A 16402-nucleotide genomic window follows, 5' to 3' on the forward strand; every position below is an offset into this window, starting at 1 on the left:
TCCAGCTCCATATACTGTACAGTGCCCGACACAGCAGGTCGTGGGGGTGTCAGGTGTCAGACCCCCACCAATCTGATATATAGATGACCTATCCTGAGGATAAGCATGCAATATCTGGAGAACCTCTCTAAGCCCGTGGGGGGTTGCGTTGCTGCCAGACGATACAATCTATTGCTCTCTGTTATCAGCCATTGCAGGCTGCCCTGACACACAAACCCACCAGACTAGATGAGATAATACAGTACTGATCCTGTGTCCTGACTCTTATAAGTTGTGTCACTCCTCAGTTATTCCTCCTGGAAATGTAAATGTAAGAGTGATCGGCACTGAATCAGTACCGTTCAGGAGGCTCAACCCCATTAAATCAAGCATACTGCTGGCAGGGTTGATCTTGCTGATTACAACAATACCTGTCTTGAGCAAGTCGGCAGCGGCATCTCCGGAGAATAAAGGTTTCTTCTGCCGTCTCCTTTCCTCGGTACATCGCAATTGGTGAGCACCATGCGGTGCAAAGAGGGAGCGGACGGTCACATGATCACGCTGTGGTGCTCTCAGGCAGGGCAGAGCTCCTGGGTCTTAGCAGACCCAGATTAGCTCTGCTTGTACACACCAGTGATCTCCAACCTGTGGCTCTCCACAGCTCCCATCATGCTCAGATAGCCACAGGATGGCAGGGACGATAGGAGTTGTAGTTTTGCAAATGAGAACATAACTGTGCCAAATGGCCCAGCAGGGAGCAGTTTCCCTTTATAACTGGGACTCCCTTGATTGCAAAAATGTCTCAGAGAAGTCTTTTAACCCCTTAGTGACCACCACTAAGGCAGCCGCCTTTTTATGGCAGGCTAATCTAAGAGCTGCAGGGATCTCTCATGCAATGGAGAGCAGGAGCTTGGGTCTCACATGACAGCCCGGAGAGGCAGAAGCACCAGTCCCGACCGTTTAACCTCTTAGATGCCATAGTCAATAGCGACTGAAGCTCCTAAGAGGTTTCAGAGGGACGGGGCTGCCTCAGTCAGCCATCAGCTCCACTTTGAATGTGATTGCGGGGTGCCGAGATCTTCAGCCGGTGGCCAATTGAAGACCCCTAGGTCTGCCCTTAGCGTGTGCCGTTTAGGATGTGCCAGAGGCATGACCTAACAGGCTGTCTGTCAATTTCTTACTGACAGTATAATACATTGTCCTGCATAAGCCGTACAGTATACTATGTGATCCAGTAAGTGAGCAAAGTACACTAAAAATAAGAGTGAAATAAAGTTTAAAAAAAATGTTTTACAATGAAAATTGCAAATATAAAATTCCCTCACACATATTTGGTATCGCCGCATCCGTAATGACCAGCACAATCCAATCATCATGTAATATGTTCTGTACGATGAACGACAAAGAAAAAACCCCCACAGAATTGCAGTTTTTTTGCCTATTTGTCACAAAAAGAAGAGAATAAAAAGCGATCAAAAAGTGTTATCTACCCCAAAATTTTACCAATGAAAACTATACGTCGTCCCACAAAAATCAAGCCCTCACACAACTCTGCAGAGAAAAAGATAAAAGAAATGGGTCTTGGCAAGAGGCTATTTTTTTTTTTATGGGATTTTTATTGTGCAAAAGTAGTAAAACAAACAAAAAAAAAGATATACCGTATATTTGGTATCTCTGTAATCATACTGAGCCAGAATGTCATTCACATGGCCGTAGTCTTGATCTGCATTTTTTGCGGGTCGGATTGGCCGCACAAGTAGCAGACAGCAGACCGCGTGATGGCCATATCCGTATGTCCGTTCCGCACTCCACAAAAAAGATGAAGCATGTCATCATCTTGCCCATTTTGCAGACAAGGATAGGACATTTGTGAAGGTGCAAAAAAAATAAAATAATAATAATAATAAATAAATAAAAAATGGCGGCATGCTCTTGGCCGGTATCTGTGCCTTGCGTATCTGCAATATGCTCGAGTGCATGAGCCCTTCGTCAATGAGTTATATGTAACCCAAAATGGTACCATTGAAAACGACAACTTGTCCTGCAAAAAAAACAACAAAATAGAACAGTTATAGAAAACTAAAAATGTGAGGATGAAAAAAATAGCTTGGTCGCTACGGCCCAAAATAGGCTGGTCACTAATGGGTTAATATATATAGATGTATATATATATACACACACACATTTTTTTAATATACATAAATAAAACTAAGGAAAAAATTAAATAAAAACACACTTGACAACCAAAGACATCGGCGTCGTTTCCTCAGTCACGAAACACATTATATTTTAAAACAAGCAGAATATTTTTTTATAAAACGGATTTTATTTGCGGTTTTCCCCAAATAAAACTAAAACGAAAAAAAAAAAAATGAAAAAAAAGAGCTCTAGGCGTCATGTGAAAAAATGCCCCATAATTTATTTCGGTGCTCCAGCAGAATTAGGCCTCATGCACACGACCGTTTTTTTTTTTAAGGTCCGCAAAAACGGGGTCCGTTGGTCCGTGATCGTTTTTTCGTCCGTGGATCTTCCTTGATTTTTGGAGGATCCACGGACATGAAAAATGAAAAAAAAATCTGTCAAGTTTGCCATTGAAATGATATGAAAAAACGGACACGGATCACGGACACGGATGACAATCTTGTGTGCATCCGTGTTTTTTCACGGACCCATTGACTTGAATGGGTCCGTGAACCGTTGGCAGTGAAAAAAATAGGACAGGTCTTATTTTTTTCACGGCCAGGAAAAACGGATCACGGATGCGGCTGCCAAACGGTGCATTTTCCGATTTTTCCACAGACCCATTGAAAGTCAATGGGTCCGCGAAAAAAAACGGAAAATGGCACAACGGCCACGGGTGCACACAACGGTCGTGTGCATGAGGCCTTAGGGTCCCTAATACCACAATGGGTGCTAATTCACGCAAAAAAATTAAGTAGAGGCCTTTTCAGACCTGGCTATTAAAGAGAGTCTTTCACCTAAAATGACCATTATACACCACAATCATCATGATATCCATTACATTCCCCATATTATAATCTTACCTTTCATATTGCTGCCCGTCGCCTATTCTCTCTTAAAAACGCTTTTATTCCATATGCTAATTAGGTTGTGAAGGTGCCCAGGGGCGGCGTTTATGTGGCCGGTGCCCATGTCCCACGGCGCTGTTCAAATCAAACCCCTCCCCTTTCACCCCTCTGGCCCGCCCTCGGTTCTTCAGATACCATCCTCCAGTCAATGACAAATCCGGCACCTGCGCCTGCGCACTCCATTACCCACTAGGGCAGAGGCAGCAGAGCGTTTAATGCGCATGCGCCGGCCCGTACATCCCGATCTAGCCGGCTGAAGTAAACTGCCAAAATATCAGGATGTACGGGCCGGCGCATGCGCATTAAACGCTCTGCTGCCTCTGTCCTAGTGGGTAATGGAGTGCGCAGGCGCCGGATTTGTCATTGACTGGAGGATGGTATCTGAAGAACCGAGGGCGGGCCAGAGGGGTGAAAGGGGAGGGGTTTGATTTGAACAGCGCCGTGGAGCCTGGGCACCTTCAGAACCTAATTAGCATATGGAATAAAAGCGTTTTTAAGAGAGAATAGGCGACGGACAGCAATATGAAAGGTAAGATTATAATATGGGGAATGTAATGGATATCATGATGATTGTGGTGTATAATGGTCATTTTAGGTGAAAGACTCCCTTTAAGGGGTTAAATACCAATATATGTATATTTTAGTTTTTGTTTTTTTTATCAAACCCCCTTCGTCCACAGAACTGAGCGCCTCTGGGTGCCCCTGTACATAAAGCTTCCCTATTACGGAAACAGCGGAACGGAGGATCGGCAGTAACTCCGCCTCCCCGACGACTGGGACAACCCCTTAAAATATATGTTGTTTCAAAACATTTTGGGCCAGCTGCCCCCTACACCACAAAAGTCACCCTGATACTAATCCTATATATCCACAACCCTCCCCCCAATTATACACACAAATGCACACCTACATAGACTTACCTGAAGGAAGAAGAGCAGACTCGAGTTACCTCAGCTACAGCTGTCAGCCCCCTCTGACCCGACTGCAGGAGCACAGAGCAGGGGACCAGCACGTTACCTCAGGGGAGGAGCAGCCGGAGACGAATCTGCTCGGTCACCTGACACCGCGGGAAGACGGGCCTGACGTAGGGAGAGCTCATCACGTGACCTCAGCCTCCCGGGAGCCCGTACATTGCAGGCCTCGCTGTGTGAGGGAGGGGGCGGGGCCAGGGATGCTGATCTGTAATGGCAGCCGGTCCTCTGTCTCACAGGTCTGGAGCCTGCATGATATGCACAGCAGCTTACAGGCTGTACAGCTGTATCTATGTATGAGCTGTGCTAAGGTGTGTTCACCTGCCAACATACTTTTACAAAGTGAATAACTGTGTACATACATTACATTACTTAGGCCTCTTTCACACTTGCGTTGTCCGGATCCGGCGTGTACTCCACTTGCCGGAATTACACGCCGGATCCGGAAAAACGCAAGTGAACTGAAAGCATTTGAAGACGGATCCGTCTACAAAATGCTTTCAGTGTTACTATGGCAGCCAGGACGCTATTAAAGTCCTGGTTGCCATAGTAGTAGTGGGGAGCGGGGGAGCGGTATACTTACAGTCCGTGCGGATCCCGGGGCGCTCCAAAATGACGTCAGAGCGCCCCATGCGCATGGATGACGTGCCATGTGATCACGTCATCCATGCGCCTGGGGCGCCCTGACGTCACTCTGAAGCGCCCCGGGAGCCGCACGGATGGTAAGTATACCGCTCCCCACTACACTTTACCATGGCTGCCGGGACTTTAGCGTCCCGGCAGCCATGGTAACCATTCAGAAAAAGCTAAACGTCGGATCCGGCAATGCGCCGAAACGACGTTTAGCTTAAGGCCAGATCCGGATCAATGCCTTTCAATGGGTATTAATTCCGGATCCGGCCTTGCGGCAAGTCTTCAGGATTTTTGGCCGGAGCAAAAAGCGCAGCATGCTGCGGTATTTTCTCCGGCCAAAAAACGTTCCGGTCCTGAACTGAAGACATCCTGATGCATCCTGAACGGATTTCTCTCCATTCAGAATGCATGGGGATAAAACTGATCAGGATTCTTCCGGCATAGAGCCCCGACGACGGAACTCTATGCCGGAAGAAAAGAACGCAGGTGTGAAAGAGCCCTTATCCAGTACTGATACTGAGATACATCCTGTATTCTACCCCAGAGCTGCACTCACTATTCTGCTGGTGCAGTCACTGTGTACATACATTACTTATCCTGTACTGATACTGAGATACATCCTGTATTCTACCCCAGAGCTGCACTCACTATTCTGCTGGTGCAGTCACTGTGTACATACATTACTTATCCTGTACTGATCCTGAGTTACATCCTGTATTATACTCCAGAGCTGCACTCACTATTCTGCTGGTGCAGTCACTGTGTACATACATTACTTATCCTGTACTGATCCTGAGTTACATCCTTTATTACACTCCAGAGCTGCACTCACTATTCTGCTGGTGCAGTCACTGTGTACATACATTACATTACTTATCCTGTACTGATCCTGAGTTACATCCTGTATTATACTCCAGAGCTGCACTCACTATTCTGCTGGTGCAGTCACTGTGTACATACATTACTTATCCTGTACTGATGCTGAGTTACATCCTGTATTCTACTCCAGAGCTGCACTCACTATTCTGCTGGTGCAGTCACTGTGTACATACATTACTTATCCTGTACTGATCCTGAGTTACATCCTGTATTATACTCCAGAGCTGCACTCACTATTCTGCTGGTGCAGTCACTGTGTACATACATTACTTATCCTGTACTGATCCTGAGTTACATCCTGTATTATACTCCAGAGCTGCACTCACTATTCTGCTGGTGCAGTCACTGTGTACATACATTACTTATCCTGTACTGATCCTGAGTTACATCCTGTATTATACTCCAGAGCTGCACTCACTATTCTGCTGGCATACACACACCACATAGACATTATAGCTCTATCCAGACCCTTCCATAACCACATTTACTACCATTGCCCCTAAACCATCTCATCTTCCAAGTTCATGTCCCTTCATCATAATAAATTGGTTTCTGCTTCCCATAAAACGTGCACAGCCCGGAGCTCATCCCGCCCGCAGCTGAATAAATCCTGCGTCCTCCGCTGCTGACTCACAGCGCCCCAGCTGCTTATTAGAAACCCTGCACCCCCCCCCCCCCCCACTGACTCGGAGGCCAGTAGGAAGGGCAGCGGATGAGGCCTCTGGCATGGTTGGACCTAACTGCACGTCACCCCCCCCCCCCCCCCTCCAGTCCTGGAAGCCTTCGCCTTATAATTTCACGTCCTGATTACATATTTATGTGGAAATCCTCTGGTGGATTTTAAGTTTGGAAGCAAATATTTGACGTTAAATAATATTTGCATAATTAATTTATCCGAGATTTTAATTTCCATATGTACGTGAATAAAACATGGCGGCAGATGTAACAGAGCCTCACCAACGCCAATCCCGGCTGCAGAATGTTTAGAAAAACATGCGCCAGCGCCACTCCCGTTCACAGGTTGTGTGTGGTATTGCAGTCCAGCTTCACTTAATTCAATGGAGCCATCTGTGACGGAAGGCAGCCATGTTTCTCCTGGACAACCCCTTTAACGCAGCTCCTCACTTGTGCCGAACTATGGAGCAAATTCATAATGGGGTGGAAGCAATGCTATAAGTAACGGAGACATAACCCCTATCATTCACTATGCTAATTAACATCAGATTGTTAATTATCATCATTAGGTCACTGGTTGTCCTGCTGAGCCCCAGCAATCACATGTAATCGGTGGAGGAATGTGGCAGCAGGTGTTCAGTTTTCCTACAGCGCCACCACAGGAGAAATGAAGGATTGCACCCTGAATTCAATAGGCTGTGTTGGGTCCTCCAGGGCAAGGGACACTCTTTGTAGCTGCTCTCTGATCTTCTAGATGAGGGTTCATCCATAGCTTAGCTCCTAATGGGGGGATGTGAGAAATGGGTTGTCTAAACTAAAGAACCCTGTTGAATTGGTTGTCCTGTGTCATATAAAAATTAAAGGGCTAAGCCGTTGGACAAAAGCTAATTTCCTGCTGACAACCCCGATACACCTGCATTCCGAGCTTGGACGAGGGTGTATGTGTTCCCAGTAGGGTAAGAGGTAAACCACAGCCTCTCCCAGCAGATTCTATCCCAGGAGAACAAAAGGATCAGGCATGTTAACGTCAAACCGCCTGATCCTTCTTTCCCCCAACGACTTCATCTATGGTTGGCCAGTCCCACCAAAAATGGACAACTTTTGTCCATTGTGTAAAGTAAAAGGAAGACCGTCTTAGGGTTAGGGTTGGGTTGCCCAGAGCAACCAATCAGAGCTCACCTTTCATTTCTTAAAATGTTCTGAAAAAATGAAGGCAACCAAGACCGTGTTCCTGTTAGACAGTTTTGATAAATAAGGCCCAACGTCTTCAAACCTCTCCCTAATCACCAATATAAAGCAGCACACAACTGATTGGCAGCAGGCAGATCTTTATTGATTGCTAAGATGACAGAAGATGGTAGACAATATGGCAGCTTGGATCCCACAGGATGGTATTAGTGGGTGATGACATATGATGGTACAGTCACGTCCAGTGGTTAACAGGTTCAGGTCTTATCCGATGGTTAAAGTCATAGCCGGTGGGTAAGGTCATAGCCGGTGGGTAAGGTCATATCCAGTGGTAAAGTCACATTCGGTAGGTAGGGTCAAGTCCGGTAGTAAGGTCACATTTGGTAGGTAATGTCATATCCAGTAAGTGAAGTGAAATGAGTAGAGTTTGGCAGAGGAAGATGAAGATGGAAGATCTTAAGGAAAGATGGAAGGAGAATTGAGGTGGAGTCGTCCATGGAGGAGTTCAGGATCACAGGAGATACTTTGCATTGGCGATAGGCTGGAGGTGGCAACTGCAGGTGGTGAAAGTCAGCAGCAAGGCATGGAGAGCTGGTAAAATAAAAGGAAACGTTCATGGTTCTATCATGGAGATCATGGGCACAATTACATGGTAAACCAGTGGCACAGCTCACAGGAGATTATCCAGCGCTGTGTACTTACCTGTATAGAGGTAGATAGATTACATTCGAGATCCAGAGGTGGATATTGGGTCGCATCATGTTCGAGGAGACAGAGGAAAGACTTATGAGATGTTTCAGGTGCATCTGGTGTAGACAGGCTGGGGTCAGGATGGGGAGCAATTTAATGCATGGGCGCTGTGTGGTAGTGGGCAGCCCACGATGAGCAGACAAAAGGGAGATCCTCAAAGATCTCTTGCAGGTCGTCATAGATCGGATCCTTCCCTTCTTCACTGCAGGGCACAGGAATCTGCATTGTCGCCTGTGTATCGGTGGAATCTTTGCCCATTTGGATTGGTGATGGTATTTTTCCGGCGTCCATGTCATCCCAATGAATAGAGGAGAAAAATGGGTGTTTCCTTATGTCCCCGTGTACCCCTAATCTGCAAGACTGATTTTTACACAGGAGTCTTCTTAATAAGTCCACAGTTTCAAGGTCTAGAAAGCTATCGTATGTTGGCTCGTGCTCCAGGACCTGCTTTTTAATGTCTTCATATGTATGGCCACGGAAAGGGCTTCCTCCAACAACCATGATGTATGTTATGACTCCAAGGGCAAACCAGTCAACCGAGGCACCGTATGGTTTTTGCAGGATCATTTCTGGTGCCCCATAGCCGGGAGTCCCATTATAGTCTGTTGTGGTTGTAACCTCATAAACATCATCGAGGCAGAGGCCGAAATCTGTAATTTTAATGTGCCCTTCTCTGGTCAGCAGCACGTTGTTGGGTTTTAAATCTCGGTGGATGATCCCTTTAGTATGTAGAAATTGTATCCCACAGACCAGCTCGGCAGCAATGAATTTGATGGTGGGGTAGTCTAGCCACACGTTCTCGATGATGAGGTTGGAAAGTGTACCCCCGCTGACCAGCTCCATGATGTAATAAACATAGTTTTCTGTGTGAAGGGCACCATAGCCATGCACCAGAAACCTGCTGCCATGTGTTATTTGTAGGACACGGCCCTCCACTAGTCCTGTTTTATATTCTGTGAGGAGCCTCTTCTGGACGTTCTTGACAGCCACGCGGTGTTTCATCATGGAATCAGTTGCTAACATCACTTTCCCATAACCTCCTTCTCCCAGGACATGGTGGAACGTGAGTTTGTCCAGGGTTAAGGGAACTGTGGCTGTAGGAGAGTTCTCCTGGGCAGCTGTTTTAAATCTTTTACTGGGTCCGGCCTGTTCCTCCATTGTAACTCCGGAGCTGCGCTTTTTTCCTTTTGGATCGTTCCTCTCTTTTTTGGATTTTTTTTTTAATGCAGCATGGCCCTCTGTTTTATTTTTAGGGGAGACGCTGCTTCCTCTTGATCTCTGAGGTTCAGTTCTTCTTCGTTTTCTTGATCGTTCCTGAGCGCAACTTTCTCCAGCCTCTCTGGATGTCTCAGATGTCTCACTAGGAATAAGTTTCTTCTTGCTTTCCTCCTGTTGGGCATTACTTTGAGAAGAAAGAAGGAAGAATTTTCTTCCTTTCTTTACAATTAGATCTTTCGTGTTTCTCAGACGTACAGCAAGTCTGCTCCAACGTCTTTGTAGCCCCATCATGAAAGAAGGTTTTGTACTTAGCTTTTTGTCTGAAGGTGTGGTCTCCTTCACCTGGTGGCTACATCCCTCTGCAGGATCTTCCTTCCTTCTGGATCCTCTCCTCTTTGGCGTAACTTCATCTTTCCCTTTCTCACTCTTTTCTTCCTCCGGTGATGTTTTTTTGAACTTTCTTTTTCTACTGAAACCCATGATGAGGTTTAGGTCATCAGCAGAACAGTTCTACACAAGTTCATTCACTCACTTCACTCTAAGGTCTGTGAAATCTGACATTCTAAAGTCAGTTGCTAGTACACGTTTTGTGATGTCACCATTATGAGGTCAAAAACATTCTAAAAGCCACGCCCATAAACCAAGATGGCAGCTGGTGATCATTGTGAGGTCACATCCAGGATGCCAATTCCAACAGCCTTAAAGGTATACACTCTATGTTGTAAATATTAATTTGCGCAGAATAAAAACGCCCAGAGAAAACCTTAAATGTATCCTTAGAGCTTTAAGCGTCTAACGTAAGCCAAAAAAGTGCCATATGATGGGCTCATCCTCTAGACGGGGACTGAACTGTTTTAGGTAACCACCTCTACCTTGAGAGTTACATCTCTGAACCTTTGCGTAGGGGTCAGGGATCACACAACCGCCAATTATCCGATTCTCATAAAGACTTACAAAGGCCAGGACTTATGGGGAATGTAAAAAATAAGCATCTGATGAGAAGGGAATGAAATTGCAGTTGACTTTACATAAACCTCCCTGACCTCCCATGGTGCTGAGGTGAGCCATGTGCCTCGTAACTCGTAATTTGCAGCTTCCTGAGACGGGAATGTACATGGATATTATACCTGCTGGTTTTTCCGCAGCGCTGCTCGCGCCTTGAGAAGGTCTGTATATAGTTACCATAGGCTGTTTCTACATTCAGGGCCTTGTAGAGGCCGTCAATTATAATGGGGTCAAATGGCTTGTGTGAGGAATTACCGCTAGGCCCTGTTCACGTTAATGGAGCTTATCAGCAATACCAGACACAAGCCATGGAGAAGAGTTTTTCTGGAAAAAAGACCAGCCTCTAGTTTAATGAAAATGCACGATAAAGAGTCAGATTAGGATTAATGTATGTACTTCTGTCTGCAGGTCTCATCGTCTACCTGGGTATGATGGTGGGAGCGTTCCTCTGGGGAGGACTGGCTGACCGAATGGGAAGAAGACAGTGCCTGATCATGTCTCTCTCCGTCAACAGCGTGTTCGCCTTCTTTTCTTCGTTTGTTCAAGGCTATGGCACTTTCTTGTTCTGCAGACTTTTATCTGGAGTAGGGTAAGATCACATTATCTATCTACTGTATCTTCTATCCATCTATCCATCTATCTATCTATCTATCTATCTATCTGCTGTATCTTCTATCCATCTATCTATCTATCTATCTATCTATCCATCTATCTATCTATCTATCTATCTATCTATCTATCTACTGTATCTTCTATCTATCTATCCATCTATCCATCTATCTATCTATCTATCTATCTACTGTATCTTCTATCTATCTATCCATCTATCTATCTATCTACTGTATCTTCTATCTATCATCTATCCATCTATCTATCTACTGTATCTTCTATCTATCTATCTATCTCATATCTATCTATCTCATATCTATCTATCTATCTATCATCTATCCATCTATCCATCTATCTATCTATCTACTGTATCTTCTATCTATCATCTATCCATCTATCTATTATCTATCTATCTATCTATCTATCTATCTATCTGTCTATCTGTCTATCTATCTATCTATCATCTATCTATCCCATATCTATCTATCTATCTATCTCATATCTATCTATCTATCTATCTATCTATCTATCTATCTATCTATCTCATATCTATCTATCTATCTATCTATCTATCTATCTATCTCATATCTATCTATCTATCTATCTCATATCTATCTATCTATCTATCTATCTCATATCTATCTATCTATCTATCTATCTCCTATCTATCTATCTCATATCTATCTCATATCTATCGATCTATCTATCTATCTATCCCATATCTATCTATCTATCTCATATCTATCTATCTCATATCTATCTATCTCATATCTATCTATCTCATATCTATCTATCTATCTATCTATCTATCTCATATCTATCTATCTCATATCTATCTCATATCTATCTATCTATCTCATATCTATCTCATATCTATCTATCTATCTATCTATCTCATATCTATCTATCTCATATCTATCTATCTCATATCTATCTCATATCTATCTATCTATCTCATATCTATCTATCTCATATCTATCTCATATCTATCTATCTATCTCATATCTATCTCATATCTATCTATCTATCTATCTATCTCATATCTATCTATCTATCTATCTCATATCTATCTCATATCTATCTCATATCTATCTATCTATCTCATATCTATCTATCTATCTCCTATCTATCTCCTATCTATCTATCTATCTCATATCTATCTATCTATCTCATATCTATCTCATATCTATCTATCTATCTATCTCCTATCTATCTATCTATCTATCTATCTATCTATCTATCTCATATCTATCTATCTCATATCTATCTATCTATCTATCTCATATCTATCTATCTATCTATCTATCTAGGTCATTCCTAACATTTAGGGGTCCTGGTGACCGGGCTTGTTGGCAGTGGCAGGAGGCTTGTATTTGGCCTGTCAGGGTATACAGACAGATAGATATAGCGCCTCTTTCTTCTGCGATCACTTTATCACTAGCGGCGGCTCAGATCTGTCATGGAGCGAGCGTGTAATGTGAAATAACGGATGTGCAGACGCAATTAACATCTTATTCCCCGAGCAGCCTAGTGCTATAGTCACCATCTTTTCCCAGATATTTCTACCTAAGAAAAAATACTCGTTGGTAGATGCTAAATGTTGATGGTGGAAATATGCCTTTAAGCCATGTACCTGGTTTTCTAATGTCCTAAATGGCTGATTTACCTACCTAAAGGGGTTTACCATGACTGATAAAGTGTAATCCGACATCACATCGTATAGGACATGGCAACCTCTTTCTAACAAAGCTAGAACCAGCCCTGTACCTCACATGGATCCAGAGATCTTCCCATTCGTTGCTCTGCTAGATTTATTTCAGGCTGGCAGCTCAGGGGGAGTGTCCCTTCTGCTGCAGCTCTCTCCCTATCACAGCTCAGGGGGTGTGTCCTTTATGCTGCAGCTCTCTCCCTATCACAGCTCAGGGGGGGTGTCCTTTCTGCTGCAGTTCTCTCCCTATCACAGCTCAGGGGGAGTGTCCTTTCTGCTGCAGCTCTCTCCCTATCACAGCTCAGGGGGTGTGTCCTTTCTGCTGCAGCTCTCTCCCTATCACAGCTCAGGGTGTGTGTGTCCTTTCTGCTGCAGCTATCTCCCTATCACAGCTCAGGGGGGGTGTCCTTTCTGCTGCAGTTCTCTCCCTATCACAGCTCAGGGGGGGTGTCCTTTCTGCTGCAGCTATCTCCCTATCACAGCTCAGGGGGTGTGTCCTTTCTGCTGCAGCTATCTCCCTATCACAGCTCAGGGGGTGTGTCCTTTCTGCTGCAGCTATCTCCCTATCACAGCTCAGGGGGGAGTGTCCTTTCTGCTGCAGCTCTCTCCCTATCACAGCTCAGGGGGTGTATCTTTCCTGCTGCAGCTCTCTCCCTATCACAGCTCAGGGTGTGTGTCCTTTCTGCTGCAGCTCTCTCCCTATCACAGTTCAGGGGGTGTGTCCTTTCTTCTGAAGCTATCTACCTATCACAGCTCAGGGGGGGTGTCCTTCCTGCTGCAGTTCTCTCCCTATCACAGCTCAGGGTGTGTCCTTTCTGCTGCAGTTCTCTCCCTATCACAGATCAGGGGGTGTGTCCTTTCCTGCTGTAGCTCTTTTTCTGTAACTGCCACAGCTTCTAACAGAAGATATGGCTGGTGACAGTTGAAGATTTAAACTGAGCATGTGCGACCACCCCAGTTAGATGGACAGAGCAGTAAGGAAAATAACAAACAGCAGGTGGCTGTATACAAATAGATTTTAAAACGTATAATGGTGGCCATATTGGATGTTAGACTAGACTCACACTTGTGCTGGAGCTTGCAGATATCGCAGTATGCTACACTGTATTTTCCAGGTAAAATAACAGAAACCCTATGGAGCCCCTCATAGTCAGTGGGGACTGTTGGACGCAGGGGCATCATTTTATCTATTCCCCATCGCGACGGAACAGAAAGCTGGAAATGATAACGCAGATGTGAACCTACCTACCCAGTCAGCTAAGGCATCATGGCCTAATGATTAAAAAAATGTATTAATATTCTCCATCGCCTTTGCAGCATCGGTGGATCTATTCCTATCGTCTTCTCCTATTTCTCTGAATTCCTGGCCCAGGAAAAGCGGGGAGAGCATCTGAGCTGGCTGTCCATGTTCTGGATGATCGGGGGGATCTACGCCTCGGCCATGGCCTGGGCTATCATTCCTCATTATGGTGAGTTAAGGTCATTCTAAATAAGCAGGGGCTACAGCTGGGCTTATGGAAATCAGGGGGAGTGTCCTTTCTGCTGCAGCTCTCTCCCTACCACAGCTCAGGGGGGTGTCCTTTCTGCTGCAGCTCTCTCCCCATCACAGCTCAGGGGATGTGTCCTTTCTGCTGCAGCTCTCTCCCTACCACAGCTCAGGGGGGTGTCCTTTCTGCTGCAGCTCTCTCCCTATCACAGCTCAGGGGATGTGTCTTTTCTGCTGCAGCTCTCTCCCTACCACAGCTCAGGGGGGTGTCCTTTCTGCTGCAGCTCTCTCCCTATCACAGCTCAGGGGATGTGTCCTTTCTGCTGCAGCTCTCTCCCTACCACAGCTCAGGGGGGGGGGGGGTCCTTTCTGCTGCAGCTCTCTCCCTACCACAGCTCAGGGGGGGGTCCTTTCTGCTGCAGCTCTCTCCCTACCACAGCTCAGGGGGGGTCCTTTCTGCTGCAGCTCTCCCTTTCACAGCTCAGGGGGTGTGTCCTTTCTGCTGCAGCTCTCCCTTTCACAGCTCAGGGGGGTGTGTCCTTTCTGCTGCAGCTCTCTCCCTTCCACAGCTCAGGGGTGTGTCCTTTCTGCTGCAGCTCTCCCCCTATCACAGCTCAGGGGGTGTGTCCGAAATCTAAAACTGGATGGTAACTTCACGTAGAGTAGACATGTCATTGTGCTATGCCACATCCTATAGAAATACATCACGCGATGGTTGATACTGAAGGCATCAATTAAAGGGACCACAGAAATTTGCATTTAAGGCATCAAGTTTTCATAGGAATAATGGAAGTCTTATGTTGCTGATGTCTTGTTGGTCGGCTATGGGGTGTGGTGCAGGAAATATCTGTAAATCCCGAATTCACCCTCCTGTGTCACACTTTTGTTTTGTTTGTCAGCCTGTGCCCTGCCTGGTTAATTGTAGCAGCAGCCTCCTCTCTCACACCATGTGGCTTCAGCTACACACTACCGCCTGTTCCCTGCTGTAAGCCTTTATAGAATACCCAATAGTGACACCTAGTGTCATGATTTAACACTACAATTCCCATTAAATTACATGTAATCAGGGGGGCGTAACTACCATAGCGGCAGACCATGCGACTACAGGGCCAGAGGGGTCCCCGTTGGGATCATCTCTTCTTCTACTGGGGGTGAAAACTTGGTCTGGACTCTACCCTCTAAAGGAACAACTTTTAGCAAATGGCCCAAGGCGGAAACCCTTCTGTCCTGTGTGGGCGGCCTGGTTGGATCAGGTCTACGTCTAGCCTTATCTCACCGTCTTTCATCTCTCGACAGGATGGAGTTTCCAGATGGGTTCGGCATATCAGTTCCACAGTTGGCGGGTGTTTGTCTTGGTTTGTGCATTTCCTTCTGTGTTCGCCATCGGAGCTCTGAACATCATGCCAGAGAGTCCTCGCTTCTACCTAGAGGTAAGATATGAACCTCCATCCTGAAGAATGTTCTGAGATGGCTTAATATTTATCCTACGCAGGACATACGTGTCATAAAGTGGTAGTCTCCTGCCTGTGACCATGGTTTTCTAGGTCTTCAGTATCTGATCGGTGGGGGTACGAAAACCGGGACTCCTGCCGATCAGCAACTTGAGAAGACATCGGCACTCACAGTAGCGCCACGACCTTCTCCATCCTCACCAAGCACAGCGCCATCCATTTGATAGTGGCTGTGCTTGGTATTGCAGCTCAGCCCCATTCACCTCAATGGGGCTGAGCTGCGCCTAGGCCATGTGACCGAATAACGTGACATCACATGGCCTTCTCGCTGCTTACCCTAGGCCAGTGACATCACGTTCATTGGTCACATGGCCTAGGCGCAGCTCAGTCTCATTCAAGTGAATGGGACTGAGCTGCAATACCAAGCGCAGCCACTACAGATAGGTCATCGGTATAAAGAAGTCAGAAAACCCCTTTAATCTGCAGTGTCCAGACATGTCATCTGGTCACCCAAGCAGGGGATGCCCTGCCAGCCACAGGAGGATGGCCCCCTTTAGCAACCTGTCTGTACGGGGTTCTTCCAGCTGAGCATCAGAAGTGCCCAGGACCAGGGGCGCACCACCAATGAGGCCAGATGAGGTACATCTGGTAGGGGCAAGAGGGCAGCGGAAGGGCCATGGGCAATGAGTGCTTTCATTGTGGCAAAGGGGTTAGGTTAAGAAATTGGCATGGGGGGGTGGCGCCGTTTTCTTTTTTTGCCG

The 16402-nt window shown here is 45.9% G+C and overlaps 1 protein-coding gene across 1 annotated transcript in view; it reads left to right on the plus strand.

Moving 5' to 3' along the window:
- The first annotated feature begins 10027 nt into the window (after positions 1-10027).
- Positions 10028-16402, plus strand: part of LOC122921416 (synaptic vesicle glycoprotein 2A-like) — a 36023-nt gene continuing 29648 nt past the window's right edge. Inside the window, exons 1-4 of the mRNA XM_044271394.1 lie at positions 10028-10046; positions 10796-10976; positions 14022-14173; positions 15487-15620. Coding sequence (XP_044127329.1) covers positions 10028-10046; positions 10796-10976; positions 14022-14173; positions 15487-15620 — 486 coding nt within the window. The remainder of the gene's footprint in view (positions 10047-10795; positions 10977-14021; positions 14174-15486; positions 15621-16402) is intronic.

Source organism: Bufo gargarizans, chromosome 11, assembly GCF_014858855.1.
Source record: "Bufo gargarizans isolate SCDJY-AF-19 chromosome 11, ASM1485885v1, whole genome shotgun sequence".
Taxonomy (NCBI): Eukaryota; Metazoa; Chordata; class Amphibia; order Anura; family Bufonidae; genus Bufo; species Bufo gargarizans.